The sequence below is a fragment of the Ricinus communis genome, chromosome 7, assembly GCF_019578655.1.
Source record: "Ricinus communis isolate WT05 ecotype wild-type chromosome 7, ASM1957865v1, whole genome shotgun sequence".
Classification (NCBI taxonomy): Eukaryota; Viridiplantae; Streptophyta; class Magnoliopsida; order Malpighiales; family Euphorbiaceae; genus Ricinus; species Ricinus communis.
The window spans coordinates 11,395,430-11,422,375 of NC_063262.1; the positions used below are offsets into that span (position 1 = coordinate 11,395,430).

The 26,946-nt window shown below is 30.8% G+C and overlaps 1 protein-coding gene across 1 annotated transcript; it reads right to left on the bottom strand.

Annotated features, from left to right (window-relative positions):
- Positions 1 to 20,064: 20,064 nt before the first annotated feature.
- On the bottom strand, positions 20,065 to 21,289 carry LOC8259145 (transcription factor HEC3). The gene has a single exon (XM_002517208.3). It carries the CDS (start codon positions 21,107 to 21,109, stop codon positions 20,435 to 20,437), a length of 675 nt encoding a protein of 224 aa, XP_002517254.2. The 5' UTR covers positions 21,110 to 21,289; the 3' UTR covers positions 20,065 to 20,434.
- Between the last annotated feature and the right edge of the window lie 5,657 nt (positions 21,290 to 26,946).

Below are 26,946 nucleotides of genomic sequence, written 5' to 3' on the forward strand. Positions count from 1 at the left end.
AAAAATCTCGGTGGTGCATTATGAGAAACATAATCGAGCAACATTGCAGTTGGTCATTGATTAGAGTATTAATGGATTGGCGTCATATGCTACCAGTGAAGGTGCACCTACCTACTGTAAGTCGAATACCTTTTATTTTTATAATTTAAAGAATGTCATATTAGGGATTAAGTTTAAGGTTTCTTAATGAGGTTATAACCTAGCCAAAAACCATAATCGGACCTTTGAACTTTAATATTTTTTGTAATTAAACCCCTTATGTTTAAAACGATGAAATTAGATTGGCTCTTTTACTGTACAATTTGGTATCACCAAACCTTTAAATTAACAAATATTTACACATGTTTTATAACATTGATAAAATCGCATCGAAACATTGGTTTAATAATAAAATAATAAAAATAGTATAGTAAATAGCATAATTGGCCCCCTAAACTTTGTAATTAAGCCCATGATGTTTGAAATGGTGGAATTGGACCCTACCTTTTGCTGTTATCTACTTCATTTTCTATTCTTTTCTTTCTTCTTCTTCTTTTTCTTTGTCTTCTTTTTCTTCTTTTCAAATAATCAGTTAAACAAACAAACGACAACAAACAAACCCATTAATAACAACACCTTCAATTATAATATCCAAAGACCAAAAGACTTAAAATAAAAGTAATTAAAAAAAATTATTGTGGAAAAATTAAACTAACATATTCATCTGCATTGTTCTCTATTTCTTTTTAATGGTTTCTTTTGCTATATATGATGTGTATTTGATTCTTAATTAAGAGAAAAGGAAGAGATTTTGGAGGTTCTTTTGTTTTGCTTTGTTGTTGTAGGGAGAGTTCCAATGTTAAAAACCTTTTTTCAATCCAATGTAAGTAACTCTAACCCTCCAAAAATCTATTTTATTTAAATGTTTCTTCCCCCTTTCTTCTTTTTTATTATAAATAACTACAAAATTGATTTTTTTAATAACAAACTTAATGACGTCAACTGAAAGAATAACTTTTTATTAGATCTATTTAACAAGGAGGCTCGTGACACCAGATAACATAGTCAGAGGATTTCATTCCATCATTTTGAATATGAGGGGCATAGATATAGAACGATGACATGTTGAGTGGCCCAATTATGCTTTTTGCCTATAACCTAATAAATGCATGCTTTAAACTTACATAGGTTACTTTTGTTATAAATTAATTTGAGGAGGATGAAAGTGAAGCTGATCCAGATTATGAGGAACTAGTTAACAGTGGTTATGATATACTAGATGGGGGTGATTCACTTTTTGAGAAGTCTATTGATATAAGTATTGAGAGAGATATCCTGAATTTAATGTTGATGGGAACATCAAACTAATTGAAGTCCAAATTAAAATGACCATTATGTAACCCATATTAAAGTTAAGTACTTTCATGAAATAAATTAAAATTAAGTAACTATTATGCAACCTAAATTGAAGTTAAATGACTTTCATGAAACAAATTAAAATTAAGTGACCAAATTGAAACTAAGTACATAGTTAGTTGACCACTGGTATAATTATCCCACTGTATACAACACCTTGACTATGTCTACCATATCGAAAAATTATATATTCCAGTTACTGGTTGTACCGAGTCACAAATTAACTACACTACCATTTAAGAAGTCCTAAATGAATCCAATATTTTGAATATATAATGTATAACTAGCTTATTCAACAAAGATAGGTCTGAGTTTTATTTAGTTAGTGCTCCGATGAATCTAAAACATCTGAAAGCACTTGAATGTATTATATTTTTAAAATTCTGACATTCAATTGAATAAAGAAAAGAATTATTCAAACATCAAAATAGCATAAATTGAAAAGTTAAAAAATTGAGATATCATTTATGTAATTATTTATTATTATTATTATTGTCATTATTATTATTATTATTATTATTATTATTATTATTATTATTATTATTATTTCTTAAAAATAGTTTTTTTTTTTCTTATTTGGCTCTTGAAAACTAAAAATAATAAGAAATTATATTCTTCATTTTATAATTAATATTAATTAATAAATTGCTTTGCTAATTAAATAATAACTAATCTTATGTCCGCTTATTATGCGGCTACTTTGATAATAAATATTTTCAATTTTATAAATATTATATATATACACACTAAATTTAAATTACCACTAAATTGCATATAAAGATATATATATATATATATATATATATATATATATATATATATATAATAACAATTAGATAAATAGTATAATTGACAATATGTAGTATAAGATGAGAAAAAAATTAATTATCATTTTAATCGTAATATATATAAAAGTGTGAAGAGGGGGACAAATAAATTGACTGAAAGGGAATTTATAATTAGTGCTGTAAGATTGGAGGATTTATTATTTTATAGTTTTACTAATTCCATTTAATTAATAGAAAATGAAAACCAAGCAAGGATAGCCGAGAAAGACAGGGTTGATCGAGTCCAACTCTTAAAAGGAATACAAGTCTAGAGAATACCAGTCATGGTCAGACTCTACTTAAATAAACTGATATGAACAAGGATACTTATACACGACCAGAAAGAACAATCTTCATAGATTGAGAATTCTCATATTATTATCGTGGACCAGTTATCAATTGGAGCCATCTGTGAGAAAGAAAATCAGATGGGTTGAAGAGCTCTAAGGTATTCTTTGGTCGTACAAAACAACATCAAGAATAGAAACAAGAGAAACATCTTTCAAGCTTATATATAAAGTAAAAGCAATAATCCTTGTAAAAATAGGAATGCCGACCTTAAAAGTACAATGCTTTGATGAGCAAAAAAATAAAGCTTACATGAGGCTATGCTGGACCTGCTAGAAGAAAGAAGGGCAGAAACCAACATATGAAACAAAACATACAAGCATAGGATGACAGAGTATCATGACCAAAATCATTCACTGAAGGTGACCTTGTGATGGAAAGAGCTGACATACGCAAAGGAGGAGTTGGGGTTGGAAAAGTACAACCTAACTAGCAAGGACCATATAAGGTCATTAAAGTGTTGAAATGAGGTGCATATAGAATAATAGATATGGTAGGAAGAGAACTTCCTCGCTCATGGAATGTACAAGTACTTAAAAAGTACTACCTGTAGATTTTCTCAAAAATCTACTTAGGGGATCTCTAGAATAAAGTGTTTTTTCCCTTAATACTATCAATAAAGTATCTTTTATAAGGGATATTGTTAATGTTGTTCTTATTTGCCAATCTAGGCACACCGAGCTCATTCTAGAGCATTAAGGCATATTTAATTGTTGATCTTTAATTTTTCGATCTAAACACTCCGATCTAATTCTAGAGCATTAAGGCATGTTTAAGTGTTTATCTCAAATTTACCGACCTAAGCACCCGGACTCATTCTATAGCATGTTTAAATCTAATCATAACCAATATATGCATATTTTTAACTCAAAATTGAGCATTAAGGCATGTTTTAAATGTTAATTTCATACATATTGAAGCTTTAGACAATGCTATAAATAAAGAAAATTTTGTTAAGTCTAGAAGCTCACCCTAAACAAATAAAACCGATAAAAGAAAACAACTGAGATATAACACTTAGTCAATTCAAATATATGCTAACAAGTTATATGTAGAGAAGAAGACTAATGAAACCAAAAGAAGAGAATTTTATTAAAGATAGAACAATAACACAAGTCTTTAAGTTTGAGAGTTATTGAGAATAATGTCCCGAGCATCATTAAGGATGCCCTTTACTTGAAGGTCATCTCTTGAAAGAGGAATTACATTGCTATTATCATCTAAGTTAAGGTCACCGACACCACCAACTTGAGTTTTCTCATCTCCCTCAGCCGCTTGGAAAGCCTTATCATCAGCTACCTTTTCTCGAGCCTTATTGTTGATCTCCTTGATGTCTAGCTCATGAAGGAATCTAAGATTAACATCCCAAAGTTTAGCTTACATAGCCTCCTTAATAGCCTCCTCAAAACTGTTAAGCAGAAAAGACAACTCATTATAGAAGCCTTCCTTCTCAACTTTCAGCTTCTCATCATGTATCATCTGTACCTAAGGAACAAATAATAATAATAATAGTAATAGCAATAGTAATAATAATAATAATAATATAGTAATAATGATAGTGTGATTTTTATAAAGGTTATTGTTCTAAATTGAATGGATTATAAACGAAGAATAATTGAACTTTTTTTCTTTTCTTAAAAGGACTTTTTTTGGTGTTGGGATTAAATAAGTTACCTTGAATTAGATTGGAAGAAAAGGGGGTCAATTCAAGTGGCTTATATTAAGTTAATCAATGTTCTTTATATATATATATAATTGATAGATGAATATGTTAAGATATAAGGGAGTTGAAAATTATGAGGTGATAATTTTATAGATTTTATTTGCATGTCATATTAATATGGAAGTATAAAAAAATTTTAAAAAATAGATAATAAATTAATTGAAGCATAAAAATTGGTTTTTGAATGACAATTGTATTAGTGATATTATAGTTTGATAGCTTATTATATGAAAATAGTAAATTAATAATTGACACAAAATGTTATATAAATTTATTATGTTAATTCAAAATACCAAGATATGCTTTTCAAAATAGTGGGTTAATCAGTCGTTCAAATTAAATTAAATTGATTTAATGTAAGTAATTGTTAATTTAATATTTTGAGAAAGAAAATGATTTTCTTTTTTTAAATGTGATTAGTGAATAGTTAGTAAATTATAATCATAATCATAATAAATTAGTTAATAATTGGAAAATTAGCTTAGAGTATATATGATTGATTAATTGGATTCGTTAGTAGATAATTGATTTATATGATTGATTGTTTTAAGTTAGTTATTGATAATTAATGATTTTAGTAGACAATTAAATATTTAACTTGACTAAAATAAGCTTCGTAGCTAATTTATATTGATTAATTGAATTTACTTAGGTACAATTTAAATGGTTAGTATTTTTAAGTAGTGTAGTAATCTTATTAGAAATTTTAATTAAATAATCTTTTATTAAGTTGAATTGGATATTAATATTTTGTGAATTGTGATAAGTCGAGGATAATAAGTAGTTTGAAATTCAAATTGTGATTATTGTCATGACTCAATTTGTGGGCCCGTGACAGGCACTAGGAATGGGTAGGCTTAAGGCCACCAAATCCCGTAATAAGCCTAACCATCCACTAACTCAATCAAATTGCAACTATATTCAAACCATTAGCACTATTTCACAAACCTTTAGCCTTCAAATACTATAATTTAAATTTTTGGTCTGCCAGCATAAATAGGCAAGACCTGAGTTTACATAAAATTATAAAATGTTAAATCTGAAATTTCTACTACGGAGATTCTAAAAATTTTAAAAGTCAATATACTACTAAAATTAGCTATATTTAACCTAAAGATGAAGGACTCGGGCTGCTAGGGAAAAGAACTATAGAAAAGCTAACAACATCTGGAAAACAGTTAAATTGAGACTGCCAGTCTCGAGAGTGAGTTAAAATCATATATCCCAAAAACGAACACAAACACTTTAATAACACATTTGTTTAATTAAAATAAAATATTAAATCATGCAAAAATATGTGTCATACCATACTTCTATAAAATAAATTTCACATACTACGGGACAGAGTATCTCAGTAGAATCCTAATCCCTATGACTAATCAGTCTTATTCTTTCGACTCTCTCATTCCAACAGAACTGGCGCTCAGAGAGCAAAGCTCGACTAGGGTCCTTAAATCCAGTCTGGCCACTTAAATTTCCAATAAAGCCGGCGCCCAAAGAGCAATGCTCGATCAGGGACCTTTACTCCGGCAACTCACTCTACCCAGCCCAGAGAGTTAAACTCGACCAGGGCAAGTCCTAAACCATTCTTCTATTACCTGACTCAAATTCATACCGATGCACACGCGGTCCTGATGCAACCTCTCAGGTGCCATGTTCTACCGCCATCTCATCTTGAGTCAAAGTGCAATCACAAAAGCCATAATGTAGAAAACGATACATATAAATTAAATAAATAATTAAAATCTTAATTCAATTCATCAGAATTACCGTGTAAGACTTTAGCATGACACATACAAACAAATTCTGGCAACCTCCTAGCCCTGCCCCGATGTCTTTGGTGGAGCGAGCCAAACTGACGGATTTATCTAATCACGTGAATAATTCAATCAGAATAAGTGAGACATTTGATAAATAACCCTAGGCCTAGACTCCTAGAAATAACTGTCTAAGAAATTCGACCTGGGTAAATTCTACCAAAAATTTGGCAGAAGCTCCCCTAAACATGGACGTTTACCCTCCCGTTTAACGGGTCCAAGACCTGCCTGAAAATACTTCAAATATTTCAACAACTTATTTAACGAGAGTCTGGCCACCAAGACTTTATTATTTTTCCTGACTCCGCCACACATTACAAATTACAAATTAGCAGACAATCCGACACTTTATTATTTTAATTAACAATCCTCACAATATTTTTCTAATGCTCAACACAATAAAATGGCAGCCGTCAGTATGTCGGTCAAGATGTTGCTGTAAGACTAAAAGGAGAATTCCAATTTATATATGTATATTTTCTTTCCAAAACTATATTATTTCTAATATTTAAATTTGTTATTTTCAAGATTGGCATCATCAGCTTGTAGAGACCGCTTTTCAGCCAACTGAGGGATCCATAGAACCACCATAGCTGGACACTACGAAGTTAATCCTACAGGCAGAAAGCGGTAAGAATAAGCATCGGGTCTATGGCATGGGTGCTACGCCACCCTCTTTCTTTATCCATGGATCATCATGCAGCTTATTAGCCTAAGTGCTTTGTCATAAGGCTTTTATCCCTAATTTTGATCTTAACAAAGAATTGAGGCTTTGGTCTAATGTCTCTTTAAAGTTTTATTATTGTAGTTTGATTAAATCAAAGATTTTAAATTGGCCTCAGAATTGTGACTACATCCTAGATAGGTGCAACCGCGAAAATGAAAAATTCGAGGACATAATATCTTGAAGGCTTAAAGTTAAGAATCACAACCGCACCAAGTCAGTCACGACTGCATAAACCAGATGTTTCAAGGCAATGAAGAAAAGGCTTGGAAATTCTAGAATTACGACCACACCATAAGCAGGTGCAACCTGCAAACTTTATAGGTTGTAGTGACCGTTAGAAATCGTCGACGATCATTTCTATAGCTGCTAATGTGTTGTTGCCACGTCGGATAGCTGTTAGAGGAATTCTATATTTTGCGATTGTGATTTGCAGTCTGATAGTGCATTTAATGCACTCTCTAAAAGCAAGCTTTGGTGAGTTTTTGGGAATATATGAGTAATGACTCTGTAAAGTTTTTACGGTATAAAAACCACCTCAAAAGGATTTTAATGATTGATCAACCTGTAAAAGCTTACATTATTATGCATTCCATTTTCTCTCTTCTTGCAATTAATTTCTATAATCTTGGTTATTGTAAGAGCTTGAATGCTCTAGTGAGGTTTGAGTATTAGCCAAAACACTTAGTTGTGGATTTAAGATTTTGTCTAGGTAAAACTCTTATAAAGGTTGTGTTTGAAACATAAAACACGAGTTTTATGGTTTGGTGCAAGCTTAAAAATACTAAATTAGGAGTGAGCTTGGCAAAACTCCATTTATAAAGATTGAAAGTATAGTAAATACCCAATTGAGAATTGGGGAGTTGACGTAGGGTTTATTAACACCAAAACCACTATAATTCTTGTGTTATTTCTTCTATAAATATTCTTTATCTTTCTAACAAATTTTTTTATTTGTCATCCTTCCTACAACTCACCAATTCAACCCTCCTTCTTGGTTCATAAAGGCAAACAAGTGGTATCAGAGCGTGATTCTCACAAGTCAACTTAAATAGTGTGAGCTAAAGATTTAAGATGGCTAATGAAGGTATCCACTATCGTAAACCATATTTTAATAGGTCCAATTATGCCCATTGGATGTATAAGATAGAGATATACTTGGATAGTGATACAATGAATTTTTAGAATTATATAAGAAAGGAATGAAGACTCCCAACAAATAAGAAGATGGTGTAGATATTCTACTTTATAGAAATGAGTGGGTAGATGCTCATAGGAAAGCCAATGGCAAGAATAAAAGAGCAATGATCATCCTCCTTAGTTCACTCTCTAGAGAAGAATGTGAGAGAGTTCAACACCTTCCAACCGTTTACAAGATATGGAAGATGTTGGAGAACTACCATGAGAATAAAAACAAGTCAAATCCAATAAGATCCAACTCCTTATGACGGAATATGAACTCTTAAAAGATGAAGCCAAATGAAAGTATCACCGATATGACCAACGGGCTTCTCACCATCATCAACAATCTTTAAAAATTGGGTAAGCATTATCTTATGGTTGTTATCAACAATAAGATTCTCAAGGCACTACTAGTAAGGACTATAGTTCAAGAGTGGCAAGTAAAGAGGAAGCCAATGAGGACTTGGGGAAGGTATCTACAAATGAGCTCATTGGGTAGCTATTCACCCATGAGATGGCTCTTAGAAAGAAAGAAGAGCAAGAAAAAGAAAAAGAGTTAAGAAGGAAACCCTTGGCTCTCAAGAGCTCCACTAAACAATAAGAGAGTGAAAACTTTAGTGGATCCGAATCTAGTGAAGATGAGGATGTAGATGTAGTAATGCTCTCTAAGAGGGTCAAGAAGACAATGAAAAATAGAAAAAAAGAAAAGAAAAGAGACACTTTAAGAAGTCATTCTCTAACTCCAACACCAACTCAAACTTCAAGAAAAGTAAGGAGAAGAAGAATGATCTCACTTGCTATGAATGTAAAGGCATATCAAAGCCGATTGCTTCAAGAGCAAAAATAGAGATGGCCAATTTATGCTTTATAGCATAAGAGGATGAACCAAATGAGGTATGTTTCATATCTCATTTTTGTGATGATCTTGATTATGATAGTAATTTGCATTGCATGGATGATGATGAATTGCTTGAACTTATAAATTTTAAAATGTAAAAAATATTGTTTAAAAATGAAAGTTTATAAGAAAAAATACTCCAGATTTGAGTAAGTTTTAAATGATCTTCAAAAACAAATTTCCTTGTTAATCTCTTCAAATGATGTCCTAAAGAAATCTTTAAATGAGCTCTTATTTCAAACAACCTTCTTAAAATCTCTTTCAAAAGAGAATGATTCCTTAAAGGTGGAGGTTGAGGAGTTGAAAGACTCTATCTCAAAATTTCATAAAGGAAAAGAAGCCTTAGACACTTTAATTGTGTCTCAAAGACCTCATTTAATCAAGCATAGATTAGGCTTTAATGGTGCATCATCCTCTATTTCATCTACTTCTACACTTAATTTCATTAAGGCCTCAACACCACAAACCTCCTCAATTGAGGGTGTTAATAAAAGGGTCAAGGCACGCACCAAAGCAACACCTCCCAAAAGAAAGGCTAAAGCTTCACAAGCTCCAAAGGATAAGCCAAAAGAAATTAATCATGCATACATGTACAAGAAGAGTGCTATAAATCACACATCTAAAACTTATCCTTATATGCATAACAAAATCAAAGGTGTATGGGAACTCAAGCCTTAAGCAAAAAGACATTTGAATAAAAAGAAATTCAATTCAAATATCCAATGTCACTCTTGCATGAGAAATGGGCATATAAATATTTTTTGTTATATCAGGAAGGTACATCTCCAACTAGGAGAAACCTTCATGGTTAACCCCTCAAGGACCAAAAATAGTTTGGGTACCTAAAAGAAAAGAAACTAAATTTTATTTTTATAGATATACTTCAAGTCAAACTTGAAAGAAGGAGATTGACATGTGAATAGTAGTTGCTCAAGGCACATGACCAGAAATACCAACCTCTTCTCATAATTAAAGAAGATTAATAAACAAAAGATAACTTTTGGAAACAATGCCAAAGGCAATATAGTAGGCATTGACTCCATTAGTAAGAAAGGCTCTCGTCTTATTAATAATGTACTTCTTGTTAATGGTTTGAAACATAACCTAATGAGTGTAAGTCAATTGTGTGATAAGGGTAAGAAGGTCATCTTTGACTCTAAGGGTTGCCAAGTCACTTCCTTAGGGAATGACAAGGAAATCTTTAGGCGAGAAAAGTTTGGCAATATCTACACAATTAACTTACACAGAATTGCTAATGAGTCTTTTTAGTGTCTTATTTCTTTTAGTGAAGACTCTTGGCTATGTCATAAAAGGCTTGAACATACAAGCATGGAGCTCCTTCATAGCCTAAAGAATGATAAGCTAGTGATTAAATTGCCCAAGGTGAAGTTCATAAAGGACAAGACATGTGGACCTTGCTAAATGGAAAAGCAACAGAAAGCCTCTTTCAAAGCTAAAAATGTAGTAAGTACCTCTAGACTTCTTCAATTAATTCACATGAACTTATTTGGCCCCACTAGAGTTACTAATCTATGAGGAAAATATTATGCATATGTCCTTGTTGATGACTACTCTAGACTTACATGGGTTAGTTTCTTAGCTCATAAGAATAATGCTTTTAAAGCATTTAAAAGTTTTGCACAAAGAGTTCAAAATAAAAAATGATTTTGCATTCTCAAGGTTAGAAGTGATCATGAAAAGAAATTTGAAAATATTTCTTTTGAATCCTATTATGATGAAAATGGCATTTCTTTTGATTTTTCATTCCTTAGAACACTACAACTAAATGGTGTTGTAGAAAGAATAAATAGAACACTTACAGAGATGGCTAGAACAATGCTCAATGATTATAATTTACCCATTTACTTTTGGGCCATAGCCGTCAATATATCGTGTTATTTGATAAATAAAGTTTTCAAAAGACCCATTTTGAACAAACTTCTTATGAGCTATTGAATGAAAGAAAGCCCAAGATTTCATATCTAAGAGTGTTTGGATGTAAATGCTATATATTAAATACCAAGGACAATCTTGAGAAATTCTCACCAAAATGGATGAAGGTATATTTTTAGGCTATTCCTCCTCTAGTAAAGCTTAACAAAAGTTTTATAGTAGTTGAGGAGTCAATGAATATTTTGTTGATGAGTCTAATACACTTGATCTTGTGAAAGGTTCTCTTGATAATTTTGTAGGTGATTTTGAGAAGCTTGACATTAATGATGATGAAAATCAAGTAGGAGAATCTTCTCAAACTCAAGTTTAACAAGTTGAGCCCTCTCTACTCCTCAAGAGGAAACACCATAAGAGTTGCCTAAAGAATGGAGGGAACCCAAGGGGCATACCAAGGAGCTTATCATAAGTGAACTCACAAAAGATGTAAGTATTATATCTCAATTTAAAAATCTAGATAATAATCTTGCTTTGTCTCTCAAATTGAGCAAAAGACCATTAGTGAGACTCTTAGTGATGAGTGTTTGGTGATTACTATGCAAGAGGAACTCAACCAATTTGAGAGAAATCAAATTTGGGAACTTGTTCCTAGACCCAAAGATCATCTTATTATAGGTTTTAAATGGGGGTATAGAAATAAGTTGGATGAGCAAGATTCCATCACTAGAAACAGGGCTTGATTGGTGGCCAAAGGCTATAACCAAGAGGAAGGCATCGACTATGATGAAAGCTTTACACCCGTAGCAAGATTAGAAGCTACTAGGAAATTGCTAGCCTATTTATGTCACAAGAATGTTAAAACTTTGTCAAATGGATGTCAATAGTGCTTTTTAAATGGTTTTATAAAGGAAGAAGTGTATGTTGAACAATCTTCCGATTTTAAGCAGCATGAATATCCAAACCATATTTTCAGATTATCTAAAGTTTTATATGATTTAAAACAAGCTCCCAGAGCTTGGTATGAAAAACTTAGTATATTTCTATTATAAAAATGGTTTTACAAAAGGGAAGGTTGACGGGTAAATTATGTTGGTGGTCACTAAACTTTGCACTTTGTAACAAAAAGATACCAAACCTTTGATTTATAATTAAATGATTACTAAACCTTAATTTTAATAATACTAGTGGATATTTCTGATAAATTTAGAGGGTAAACTATATATATAGTCACCAAACTTCAGACTTTGTAACAAAAAGGTACAAAAATCTTTGATTTGTTACAAAAAGGTATCATCTATGTATCATTTAAAATTAAAATTTTAATATCTTTTTGTTACCAAGTGCAAAGTTTAATGACTGCTCATATAAATTTTTCTCACACTTACTAGAAAAACTCATTGGTGTTACTAAAAATAAAGTTTAGTAACCATTTAGTCATAAAATAAAGGTCATACACCTTTTTTTATTATAAAGTGCAAAGTTTAGTGACTGCAAATAGAATTTACCTGAAGGTTGACATAAAACTTTTTGTGAAAACACATAAGCATGACACCTTAATTGTTTAAATCTATGTTGATGATACAATATTTGATGCTACTAATGAATCCTTGTGTGGGAAATTTTTTAAGTGTGTGACTAGAAAATTTGAGATGAACATGATGGGTGCATTAAATTTCTAAGCAATGCAAGAATGACATCTTTATCAATTAATCCAAGTACATAAGAGAACTTCTTAAAAAGTTTGGGATGGAGAGAAGATTGCCAAGACACCAATGAGCATATCAACAAATTGGACAAAGATGAAAAGGGTAAGCCAATTGATGAGAAAAAATATAGTAGTATGATTAGATCTCTACTCTACCTTACAGCTTTTATACCTGATACTATGTTTAATGTTTGCTTGTGTGCACATTTTCAATCTAGTCCTAGAGAGTCTTATTTGCATGCTGTTAAGAGGATTCTAAAATAATTGCATGGCACTATGCATCTAGGTCTTTGGTATACTTCTTTTGACATAGTTAGCTTATCTGATGCCGACTATGCGAATAGTCTCTTAGATAGAAAGAGCACTTATGGAACTTGCAATTTCACAGGAGAATGCTTAGTCTCTTGGTTTAGTAAGAAGCAAGTCTCGGTTGCATTATCCACCACCGAAGCAGAATATGTTGCGCCCAAATTTTTTGGATGAAGCAACTACTCAAGATTTATGACCAAGTGCTTAGTCATATTCCAATTAAGTATGACAATACAAATGCAATAAATTTTTATAAGAACTCCATTCAACATTCTAGGAGTAAGCACATAGACTTTAGGCATCCCTTTTTAAGGGATCATATAAAAAATGGTGATGTAGTATTAGAATTTATTAACACTAATAATCAACTTGTTGATATCTTTACCAAACCCCTTAGTGAAGAAAGATTAAATTTTATTAAAAGAGAACTTGGTATGCTTGGTGGTAATTGTCTTGAATGAATGTGCTTTATTTGATTATATGATTATAAATCTATGCAATTGAATGAAATTGAAACATGAATCAAGTTGATGCATTTATTGTTATAACTTCATTCATACATCAAAGAGAATTACTTGTCACATGGGACTAAGAAATACATGTTTTCCAAACCTTTATCTATTTTTTGAAAATCGTGATCACAATGAACATACATGGTCACAAAAATAGGCAAGCATTAGCTTTGCTTCTGTTGAAATTCTGCTCATTTTTGCAGTCACAATCCTAGTAATCATGATTGCGAAGCTAGTCAAACTAGTCGTTTTGACAGGACTTTGAAATTCTCGGTCCCTCTCAAGGTTCGCAGTCGCAAAGAGCATGAATTTTGTAAATTCTTTTACTATTATTTTTGAACAATTTACGAGGAGTTACACATTTTTAATGAATTTTTACCATTTTTTGAATAAATTTTGGCTATAAATACCCCCACTCACTCTTTGATGCATTCTAACAAACTCCTACTCTTTCAAGGTAAAAATTCTCTCTTTCAAAGCATTTTCTCAAAGTATAACTTACATCATAAGATCTTCTTCTCATCTCTTTTAATGACTCCAAAGAAGATAACCACTTAGGTTACAAGAGCAAATGGCAAGGTCCAAGATGAAGATACTCTTGCCTCATCTCTTGACATTCTAATAAGAATGAAGGGTATAAATCAAGAAAGGGAACAAGTACAAGGTCCTTGCAATGAAGAAGTTTGAAGCTTCAAGGACTCTACTCAATAGTGACTTTAGGAAGCTTGAAATCTATGAAAATGTTCTCAAACATCTTAACAACATCCAAACAGAGAAGTTTGTCTACCCAAGTATAAGTGACTACAAGGAACTCACCTTGGAGTTCTTGAGTTCCTTGGAAGTAAGCAAAAGACAAGGGGGAGAACTTGGGTACTTTAGAATCTCATTCAACCTTTTTGATAAAAAAGACCCCCTTACAAGAAGTGAACTTGGTGCAATCTTTAACTTTCAAGAGCAAGGAATCACCGCTTTAGGAGATCTTCAAGTAAGTTTTGTCACTTTTTGGTAAAATATTTTTATTGAAACCAAATTAGACAAGAATTCCAATGCTAAACACATCAAATCCCTTCTCCATTAGACCCTCCATAGAATCATCAGACTTACCATTCATGGAAGATGTGATGGCAATGAGAAAATTACTTAAAAGGATCCGTGCATCCTTTATTACATGATTCACAATAAACCCATATAATTGACATATTTTCTTATTGATCACTTTGTTCATCTCTCTAAATCTTCGATGCATCCTTGTCTCATCATACATATCCATGATTGCAAACTATTTTGAACTTCTTACCCCCTTTAACCTAGCCTTTTTAAAACACCCCTTACCCATGAGCACAAATTTCATCGCCATTAAATACTTCTTGCACTCAAAAGTGATAAAAAAAGAAAGGTGATGACTCCTTAGAGGTAATTTTTAGGTGTTAGTACTTTCTCCTCCATGGAGCAAGCAAGGGAGAAGAAAAGAGCAAGGTTGAATATTGAGAAAGTGGAAGAAGAAGAAGAAGAAGATGTGGAAGAGACTAGGAGTGAGAAAGAAAAGGCTGAGTAAGAAACGAGTGTCCCTTAAGGAAGTATGACCCAAAGGGATAAAATAATGATCTTCATAGCTAAGCAAGCCAAAAAAAATTGAAAATTTTTATAGGCTCCCCAAGCGTGTTCATTAGGATCTTATTGAAATGCAAAAGTACCATGGAGTTCCTTCTTGCCATCCAAGCTCTTGGAGGTTGTCAGATGATGAGTCTAGTGAGAAGGAGGAAGACAATGGAGAAGAGGCATCAAATGGTTCAAGATCTTTAGAGCCATTCTTCTCTCATATCATTTGCATTGCATTTTTTTTTTAATTTTGTTTGATGTTTGTTGTTTATCTTTCCTTTTTTTCCTATTACTCCCCTTTCTATGTATTGAATCAGATTATGAAAGATTTATATGCACTACTTGTACTTCTACATGCTTTTCAATTAATGAAATTATTATTTATTATCTTTTTCCTCTAATTCTTTCATTTACTCCTTTATCTTTTCTATTACTCTTTTTGATATTGGTAAAGGGGGAGAGAGATAATTTATGAAAATTAAAGAATTAATGATCAAAAGAAACATATATGGAATTCTTGAGGGGGAGCAAAGCTTTAAAGAGAGTTTATTATTTCTTTTTTATCTTTAAAACTCAATTTATTTATCATAATTAAAAAATGAGAGGTTGTTAGCCCAAGTGTTTTGTCACAAGGCTTTTTCCCTAATTTTGATCTTAATAAATAAATTGAGGCTTTGGTCTACTGTCTCTTTGAAGTTTTATTGTTGTAGTTTGATCAAAGCAAAGATTTCAAATTGGCCTCAAAATCGCGACTGCACCCCAGATAGGCACAACCGTGAAAATAGGAAGTTTGAGGACAATATGTCTTGAAGGCTTAAAGTCAAAGAATTGTGACCATACCAAGTTAGTTGCAAGCGCGAAAACCAAAAGTTTCAAGGCAGTGAAGAAAAGACTTCAAAAGTTCAGAATTGCAATCGCCAACAGTCATATATTTCGAAAGCTGCAATCGCCAACGGTCATATATTTCGAAAGTTGCCAATACGCCACGTCAGATAGCTGTTGGAGCATTTCATATTTCATGACCATAACGCAAGAATTGCGACTACGATTTACACTATAACAATGCGTTTAATGCACTGTCTTAAAGCAAACTTTGGCGAGTTTTTGGAGATATATGAGTAAATATTTTTTGAGGTTTTAGGGTATAAAAACTACCTCAAAAGGCTTTTAATGGTTGAGCAACAACCTCCAGAAGCTTACATTATTGTGCATTCAATTTTCTCTTCTCTTGCAATTAATTTCTATAATCTTGGTTGGTTGTAAAAGCTTGAATGCTCTAGTGAGATTTGAGTGTTAGCCAAAATACTTGGGTTTGGATTTGAGAGTTAGTCTAAGTAAAACTCTTGCTAAGGTTGTGTGTGAGCCATAAAACACAAGTTATAAGGTTTGGTGTGAGCCCAAAAACACTAAATTAGGAATCAGCTTGTAAAAACTCCATTTGTAAAGATTAAAAGTATAATGAATACCCAATTGAGAATTAGAGAGTAGACATAGAGTTTGTTAACATCCGAGCCACTATAATTCTTGTATTCTTTCTTCTCTACTTATTCTCTATCTTTCTAATAAATCTTTTTATTTTCCATCCTTCCTTCAATTTACCAATTCAACCCTCCCTTTCTTGGTTCATAAAGGCAAGCATAACTCCATTGCTAGGTTCCAAATGATAGATGTCACAGAACCTCTAGAAACATGAGTCATCGAGACTATGTAGCAGCATGTATGGTATATGTTAGATCAGGACATACTTGTCCGCTTCCAAGAGCAGGAGGAGGTGACTTTTAGTATCCGTATAAAGGTTTAACAACTCATCTAAGATACCCTCATGGAGTTTTTGACGCCCGACAACAATAGTAGCATGACCAATATTAGCCAGCCACCGACCCATAAATTAGGTTTTTCTAATCTTTGCATATTCTTTTATTGTACACAAACATTAGTACATTTTTTAATTTATTACACAATTTTTATATATTACCTTATATGTATATATGTCAGTCAAATCAGATTAATTAGTTAATATTAATAAATTATTACTTTAAAATTATTAATCCAATATAAAATTAAATTAAAGAATAAAACTGCGATGGATCAATGATGATAATTTGTCGCTAACTACCTTTCAATCGTTGCAAGATTAGCAACGGAATGTCCGTCGCCAATTTAATAACAGTCAATGTCATTATTTCCATTGTTACACAGAGTGACAATTACGGTTGCTCAATAGTTAGCGACAGACTGATCGTTGTTATTTTGTCGCTACTTTTAACAACGAAAACTCTCTGTTGTTTTTTTTTTTCTTTTGCGAGGAGTAAATTAGCGATGATACAGTCCGTCGCTAATCCATTGCTAGCTCATTATAGCAACGGACTAAACTATTAGTTTCTTGTAGTGATAAGATTCAAGAGACAAACCTCAAAGAACTAATCATGGAATCATATATAGTATATGCTCCCAAGCACACACATTCACCACATACATGCTCTTGTGTGCATAATAATTCTAGAGGCGTGGTAAGACCCAAAACTCAAGCAAGAAGAATATTGATAAAAGGTTCTTCAAACCTAATGTGCAATGTAATTATTGCATAGAGTTTGTATATATAAGTGTATTTTGTTATATAAAGAAGTCTCACCTCCAATTAAGAATTCTTTTAAAGCTAACTCTCACAGACTCAGATTTACTTCGTACCAAAGCAAAGAATTGCTTGATTTTCTTGTAGATATCCATTAAATGCAATTCAAGGGACGAAAATTAGAATGAGATGGGTAAATGCTACTGGCATCACCAATGTAATTAAGATGGATTGAGGCGAGGTAATTAGCACTGATGCAATTGGTAAGAAAAGTTGCCTCCTCATTAATGTTGTTTAATTGATTCTGTTTGTTAATGATTGAATATATGTATGCTTTCCAATATAATGATTGATTAAGAATACTTGTGAATTTTATCATTTCATGAGCATCAATTAATCATTTACACTAAATTTGACCATATATGTACGTGCCAAAATGCTTACCCCACTTCTTATGCATGATTCTAAAAAATTTAACCTGACCTATAAATTATGAGTGCAATCACAAATCATTGATTATGAAATCTATTGAATTTTTACTCTCTCAATTTTTAATTTTACAAGCACAAAATCATCATCACAAGTGTGATTTTTAAAATCTTCTGACTGTTAGAAAATCTTTCAAAATCAGGCTTTAAAAAATTTCACAACCGTTAGAAATATCTTTTAGAAATTGCAGTAATTACTCCTATTTCGAGATTGCAACTGATAATTTTTACAATAAAAAAGTTAGCCATTGGGTATTTAAAGCCTATTTATACCTCCTAATATTACCAATATTCATCTAACAAGCACTCTCAATATTGTATAGCATTCTTAAAGCATTTCTTAAGCACCATCTTCCCAATCGCGAGAAGAAACCATACAACTCTTACACAAGATGAGGAGAATAACAAGGAGGAAAAAACAAGTTTTAAACTAACAGCCAGTGAACTTAATTAATATAATTATCATAATTATAAAATTAGTATTAAATAAAATATCAAAATAGCAACAGAGAAACATATATAAGCATCATCATATACCATGGTCATTATATTATTACTGCCTTTAAAAAATTAAAAAGTAAATCAATATGTCTTACATGAATGAGCCAATATATATATATATGTACTATTTTCATATTTTTATTAACCTAATTAATTATATTATCTATCAATATAATGAAAAATATATTGTACATAATTAGAATAATTTTTTGTCGTTATTGATTTATTATATTTCTTTTGAGCAAATGAGTAAATTTCTAATTAGAATCACTCTTTATCCTAGAAAACATAATGTAAATAAAATTAAATATCGGTAGTTTAATTGTTATACATTTACCTTAAAATAATAAATTATTAAAGAGCATTTTTTCTTTAACTTAATTTTTATTAAACAATGATTACTTATTCTATAAAATAGCATATATTAATATTATAATTTTAACATTTACTAACTAATAAGTTAAGAAAATAATTTCATCTTATAATCTAATATAGGTTTCTTAGCAAGTTTTTTAATCCCTTCCAATTTATACTTTTGCATATGTTATTTTCATTTTTCCTAACCTAATTTTATGGTATGTTTTTATTTTTTGTTAACCTAATTATATATACAAACTTTGTAAATATTCTCAAAGAAAATGAAAATATAGTTTACACTATACTAAAATAATGTTTTTCTCATTATTAATTTATTTTAAATTTACCTTTTTATTATTATTACTATTTTCCTACTTAAAACACTATTCCTTATCCGATAAAGTAAAATATTTTTTGATAAAAAGTAATATATTGTATTTAACTTAATTATTGGTGGTTTATTATGAGTTTAGAAAATGATTTATGTTCTAATTAAATAATTTCTTATTTTAAAAGATAGAATATCATGATTTATATTTTAATTAAATAATAAATTAAATTAAAAAATAAGCTATAAATTATCAAAATAATCCATTTTATAGAAATATTTAATGATAATCTAACACAAGTTTTCTAGTAACTTTATCCACACACAACACCACCCCCACCCCCCCCCCCCCCCCCCCCCCCACCTCATATGTACTTCTATATATACTGCATATAGATTATAGATTAGATGAATCATTCTAATATGCCATTGAGATATATATGCACCTATCGAATCACCACCCTTGATATATATGTTAACCACTTAATATGACTAACTTTGATATAAAATTTGATTAAAAGAAAATGACTAATATAATAAACAAGCCCTAATACTAACTATAATTTAGGATTAAAGATTATATGTAAATATACTAAGAAAAAAACATACTTGGAATTTTATTTATACATATATATTATATGACGAATTAAAATATATAATTAAAAATTATTTGTGATTATTAAATAACACGCATTAAAAGAAAAATAATTATATTATAATCAATTACTCTAACAAACCCTAAATTTTTAGATATGTATAGAAAAGAAAAATATACCAAATTTGTTTGGACATACCCATCTATAAATAGGTGCAACCACACATCTGTTCAAACGCATGTAAGTTTATACGCGCGTGAAATAATATTTAAAAAAAAAAAGAAAAAAAGAAAAAGGAAAAAGCTTTCTCACGTCACTGTATTATTCCCGGAGGAGAGTCGGCCAAACAAACTTTCCGGCCAACCCTCAAACTCCATGGGCTTTATTATATAAAAATATGCACATATATATGATTGCACGTAACCGTTATGATTATTCCACAGACAATTTTATATACCCTTTAGTCAACCATATCCTAACAACCTTTTCCCCTCACATACATACGGATTTCCTTCTGATATTGATTTCAAAGACAATAATTAATTCATATTTAATAATAGTTACTACCCTTTTTAGCCACTAATCACTGATTAATTACCTGATGATTGATTGATCGATTGAAGCACACAGCTGCAGAGTTTGTTTTATCTCTTTTTTTTTACTTCAATTACTGCGAAAGGTGAATCCATGGTCTGCAACTGCTGCTTGGGGCTCGAGAGAAGAGTTTGAACCAAGAGGCTGCCAATCTCCAATGCATGGTGGGTCTTGATTATTGTTATTATTGCTGTTACTGTTAGTATTGGATTGAAGTAACCTAATCTGCTTCTTCAAGAACTTGACGTAACGAATAGCTTCGTCTAGCATGGAGGCGGTGTCCATTTTCGTACCACCAGGTACAAGTCTTTGAAGGATTCTTATCTTTTCACTTATTCTTTCTCTCCTATGGCGCGCGGCTACGCTCTGTGGATCGTCGCTGATTCTCACGTTTCGCCTTTTTGGCTTGTAAATTGTGGCTGGATCTATGTTTACTGGCTGCATTGCGGCTATTTTGAACATCATTTCTTTCATGGCTCCTAGCTCCTCCTCCTCTTCTTCTTCTTCTTCTGCTGCTGCTTCTTCTTCTTCTACTTCTGTGTGACGATTTCCTGTGTGGTCACGAAGAAAAGGCGAGATTGATATGGGAATAGAAGATGGTGGGGTTTGATGTGTTTGGAAAAAGTAGCCAGCAGGGCAATATGGGTTGATGTAAGGAATTTGGTCATGGAAGATTTGGTTTTCCATGGACATTATTTCAAGATTCAAAGTTTGGTTTGTGAACTTTGTAGGGTTGATATCCATGATAAAAGATTAGGTTTCTTCTTCTTTTTTTTTTTTTTTTTGTTGTTGTTGTGAGATTTATTCCCTTAAATAAAAAAAAAAAGAATAAAATAAGAGACTGAGAAAGAGAGGATATATAATTCTATAAGGATCTTGAACTGATTAAGCTATCCCTGTAAGAATTACATAACATGAAAGGGTTTGGTTTAGTGATGAAAGAAAACCTCTAAAAGATGATTTCTGCAACTTTGTCAAGTTCTCAAGTCATACAAGAGAGAGAAAAAGAGTGAGTCAGAGTTTTGCTGAAAAGGGATACATGATGCAACATGTACTAAAAAATAATAATTAAATTATCAATTCAGTTAACTTAATGGATACATGACAATTGAAGAAAAGAATTTAAGTCACCTGAGAAATAACGTAAAATAATTTAAAATATATATATATATATATATATATATATATATCAGTAATCATAGATTTAATCTAGTGATAAGTATTAAGTACATATCATATCTTCAGTAAGATTTCTTTTATGAAATATATTTATAACTGAATTTTTTCAATTGAGGCACGACAATTGCATATGAAATCAATCAAGGGTAGAACCTGCTATCATTTTTTCTGAAAAGAATTGAAAATAAGGGTAGAGGTTGGCTGGACTTAAAAGCTAAATCAAATGATCAAGTGCTGAGATTCTTTTTCTCTTCTAGCAAGAATTATAGGGTTAACAATTGCACCTAAAGAAGAGGTAGCTAGGTAGGAGATTTCGCCATTTTCTAAAAGTTTTCCCTTGAATAAGGGGCTTACCAACAGGAGCACTGAAATCCTAGCTAGGCTGCCTCATAAAGGCTTAGTTTCTCAGATGATATCTTCTGTTTGTTTCGGTCAATACAGACAGTGAAGGTTAGTTTGCTTTTCGAAAAGTAACTTGTTGATCATCATATTGCTGTCGTTTTTTAGCAAATCAATTCATTGCTTATGGGAACACCTACATCCTCAATTCTTAGCCATTTCACAATAAAACATTGATGCCCATCAATTATTTGAAATATATTAAAAATTGATTTTTTCTTAGATTTAGAGAGTACGTTATCAAATTATAAATATATATCACTTTTTCAATGTCTGAATATTAAATATATCACTCATTCAGTAATTTAATTGCAATAAATCAAGAGTGGCCAGGAATTTACTAAACGAATTAGTTAACTTTTATATATATATATATATATGACTGCAATTCATTATTTCTTTGTGTTGGCTGCCCAATTTATCTGATAAAATTGCAAGAAGTAGTACAATTTGCAGTAACAATTTATGCTCCTAAAAGGTACAAAAGTCACTGTTATAACCATGCGGCAGCTAAAACAAGAATTGCGACATGTCGTAAGTAATTTGTAGGAAAAGTTGAGTTGAGATTTGATAATATTATATTTTTCTATCAAAAATCTAAAATCAATAGAACATTTTATTTGATGTAAATGTTTTTCCTACACTATATATTTATGCCAATGATATTATATATTTTAATTTAATGATTCTTTCATTATTACCATATTGATGTTATAACTGTGAACATTTTGAGTATTGTTAGGAGACCACATAATTCATCTTTTGTAAGAGTGTTACATTTTTCTTATATTTTTTAAGTAGAAGGTGCAACAACATTATATGCGTTGTAGGCTAAAAAATAATTAATTTTTCCTTGTAAACCTCATTATAAAATGTTTAAACTTCATCAAGTATTAATGGGTAGGATCAATAATTAAATGATATGCAACCTCTTAACCATAAATTATTTCAGTGGCTCTTACTTGTGATTCCTTCCACCATTTTCAACACTTTACTTTGTTTATTTCGATTTTATACTCCACTAGTTTTCTTCGAGTCTCTCGGTTGAGAGATAAGGAATTGTTCTCGAGCTCGCAACACCTAAAATATGTTGAATTTCGCAGTAAAAAAAGAAAGCTAACCTTATACCTTAGAGAGATGGACAATGTAATATTAAAATATAGATTGAAATGTCATCAAAGGCTCAGCTGTATTTGAGAAAATAGTTGGAGATGTGAATAAAGTTTCACATTGAATAATTATAAGGACATGGAATAATATTTAGCACAAGTCAATTAACTTGTATAAGTGAAATTCAAATGCGTATATAGTTCCAATGTGAATTGGGCAGAGTTCCCACTTTAGAAGATTTGTACGACTGTAAGTGAATCGAGCTTCTCATGATTTTCGGAGGCCAATTTAATAATTTTTCATAAAGCTTTTAATAATGAATTGAGCCCAAATTATATAAAACTTGACCGTTTAAAATTATAAGCCAACTTACTAATAGGCTAATGAGCTGGCTTATAAAATATAATTTATAATTATATATTTAATTTATAATTTTATATACTTTTGTTTATCATGAATAAGAAAATATCCAAAGTAACTTATTTGCTATAATAAAAAGATTTTAGTAAATATTTTATTTTTTTATTAAATTAATGATTATTTTAATTTATAATCTATATTTATTAATTTTATTAAAATTTTATTAAACTCGTTCACAGTTGTTTAAAGAATATTCTTTTCATTAACTTAATCATTTTTCATTTTATTATTTATGAAGAAATAAATTCATTTAGACTTCTGAATTATAAACAAATATTATAAAATGAGTTTAGATTCAATTCAAGAATAAACAAATCAAGCTTAAAGTAAATAAAACTCGACTCCACTCAATATATATTAATATTACCTATTTTATATTCCAACTAGAGCTTCAAACTCAAAGTTTCGCAACCTTAACAATAACTCAGTGACAATAATTAGGCCAAATAGATGAATACTTTACTATATTATTTTACCATCAAATGTTAAATTTCGTGAACTTATGCACTACATTTGTTTAGTTTAGATCATAGAAACCAAAAGGGCCGTCTACAGTAGGGCTGAAGGATTCACATGTGCCACACATACTTTTCCATATATTATAAGGAAGCTGCTGTGCAATAATAGAGTAGGGCATCTGAACCATGATGACATGCTACTTGTATATATATTATAAGGAAAAGTTCAAAAAGAAATATATGCCTATAGTCTTTTCAAATTTTAAATACTGAAATATAATAATAAATGCAATTTCAGATAAGTTAAACCATATCAATGGAAATTTATACTGTTATACTAAAATATTATTTTATTTGATGAAGAAAAATATGCATATAAAATAAAATTATATATTTAAAATTGAAAAATCCAAAAAATCATAGACATGTTTTTCAAATTTTTCTCTATATTGTATCATTCTCATAAAAGATATCAATCGAAGTTCAGGTATCATTCATGTTCCAAAACACATCTTAATAAAAAGACAACAGTTGCCATGGTTAATTCAAGAAATTTGAACTTGCAAGAACTTGATACATCATTGTCACTGACGACTCGTGCATCTGCCGTATCAAGAATCAATAACCTTTGCTCACATAATTGAGGTAGTACCGTGTAATTCGATCTAACAATCTTTGGAAAAAAGAGGAATTACAGCTGATCATATTTATCAAAACCTCTAGGCATTAATTAATTCTAGACTAAAATATATTAAAAATTGCACATCCAAGAGTGCATAGATAAAATAGTAAATATCTCTTCTAACTTAATCAAAACCTTGAGTGTTAAATACACAACTGCTTTAAAACTTTTAAAGAAGTGTTTACCACTCGTAAAAGTCCTACCCAACATTCTCTAAATTAACTATATATATATATATATATATATATATATATATATATATATATATATATAAATGCACAATACATATACTATTTATAATATGTGGTTAGTTTATTCTTTTTTAATTAATTGCCTTTTGACTGGAATTCTAATTCCAACTCGTAACATTAGTCTTCAAGGTACCATCATTTTTAAGTTATGTCAGGAATAACTTAAATAAGGTTTTCACAAATGATTATTCTAATTTAGGGACAACATACATTGATTTGGTGGTTTTTAAACTTAAATAACTTAACGAATCAGTATATGTATACTGTACTCGGTTAGTAAAATTAAATATATTATCATATAACATCGATCAATATTTGTTAATGTGCTATATATTTCGCTAATGTGGTAATTTATTGCTGGTATGGCACACTATTTTTGATAGTATACTAACGTTATCACAATATACTACATTTTACTAATAATGTATACCACACAAGAAAGAAAGTATATAATTAAGAATTGACCAAACCACAAGCATATTTTTATCTTTCCCCTAGAAACTATGCTAACCAAATTTAATCTACTGTTTAAACTTTGATGATGTATAATATAAAGTTCCCTCCTGCTTTATCAATGGTCTGGTCTGAGAACCCTTTGTTTTCTAGGACTGGATGTCGCTGTCCCTCTAGTTCATGGGTTATCATTAGAAAGAGGAAAGAGAGAGAGCTTTTACATTTTTGTACCATAAAGCATAATATACTTGCTAGCTAGCAAGTTGAAACAATATTCATGAATTTGGAAGTTTCTTAAACTGCTTTCTCAATGCTTATTCGGCCTGAGACTTGGTGCTGGGCTAAGCAATATACAATTCACAGTATGCATATATGGTCACACATATGTATGTCCAAGACAATCAATCATGAAACAGTTGCACCTATCACCTTTTCCGACCCAGATCAGATCATGAGGTACAAAATTGGAAGGTCTCTTCCCTTAGGTCATACATACTTTATTTTGAAATGAAAGACAGACACACCTGGTCACTGTCTCCCTTATGTATCTTTCACAAAATAAGAGATGTTCTATACTTGCGCATGCACTATATGCAATGATTTCTAGGGTTTTCAGCTAGCTGCTGGGGTCTCCTTCCCTCCCAAAAAGCATGATGTAAGTAATACCAGTGGTGATATGCATGTTTTGGGCATTAAAGGGTTAAATAACAGACTGCCTAAAGCTTTTATATGCATCTATGGGTTACTTGGATTTGAAGCTAGCTACATAGCATAATTCTCAGGATACAAATAGCCTGCAATAACTTAGGTACTGCCGATAGATGCTGACATGATATAGTGATGAATATACAGGAAAAAAAATACCATTTGTCATTATGGTATAGAAAGAAAGACAAGGGTATCATTTATTTTCATTACATACAGGAATTTTTCTTCTGTATGTGATGTCTGTAATATTTTCTTCGCTCTCTCCCTCTCTCTCTTTTGCTATCATTAAATCAAATTTCCATGCTTTAATGTGACGTGCGTGACAATATTAACCCCCAAATTATATGCATTATTCCAATTAAAGATTATTCTTCTATTTAATTGCTAATAAATTCCAGGTTTACTATATAATCTTTGTTATTTCTTGAATTATCATTTTGTACTTATGCTGTTATTGACGACAAATAGATAATTTTGAGGGAGCAAAATATTTCTCTAACATAAGACCTCATGGGCTAAAATGCAAATATATTTGGCATTTAGAGACTAAACTGTAGTTAATTTTTAAGAGCAAGGACTAAAATGCAGTGTCCTTGACAAAGTGTCCTTGACAAACCTTAGGGACTAATGTTACTAAATTTGAAATGACAAAGACTAGGGTGTATGTGACGGAGGTAATTTATCATCTTGGAGGCCTCTAGTGAAATAAATCAACATTTGAGACAAGAAATGCATTATTAACTAAGGGTATGTTTACTTATAGAAAATTAGGTCAGTCTTTTAGAAAAAAAAATTAAATAAAAGCAGAAAATAGAATTTTATATTCTTTAAAATGCTATTTTTCTAAAATAAAAATAAAAAATAATTTTTCATATTTTCTAAATTATAGCTGAACTTTGGAATTTTAATTTTAATCTTTTA

What these genes read in the sequence shown, in the direction of transcription:
- LOC8259145 (XM_002517208.3), bottom strand. Translation starts at nt 21,109, where the DNA reads ATGGATATCAACCCTACAAAGTTCACAAACCAAACTTTGAATCTTGAA.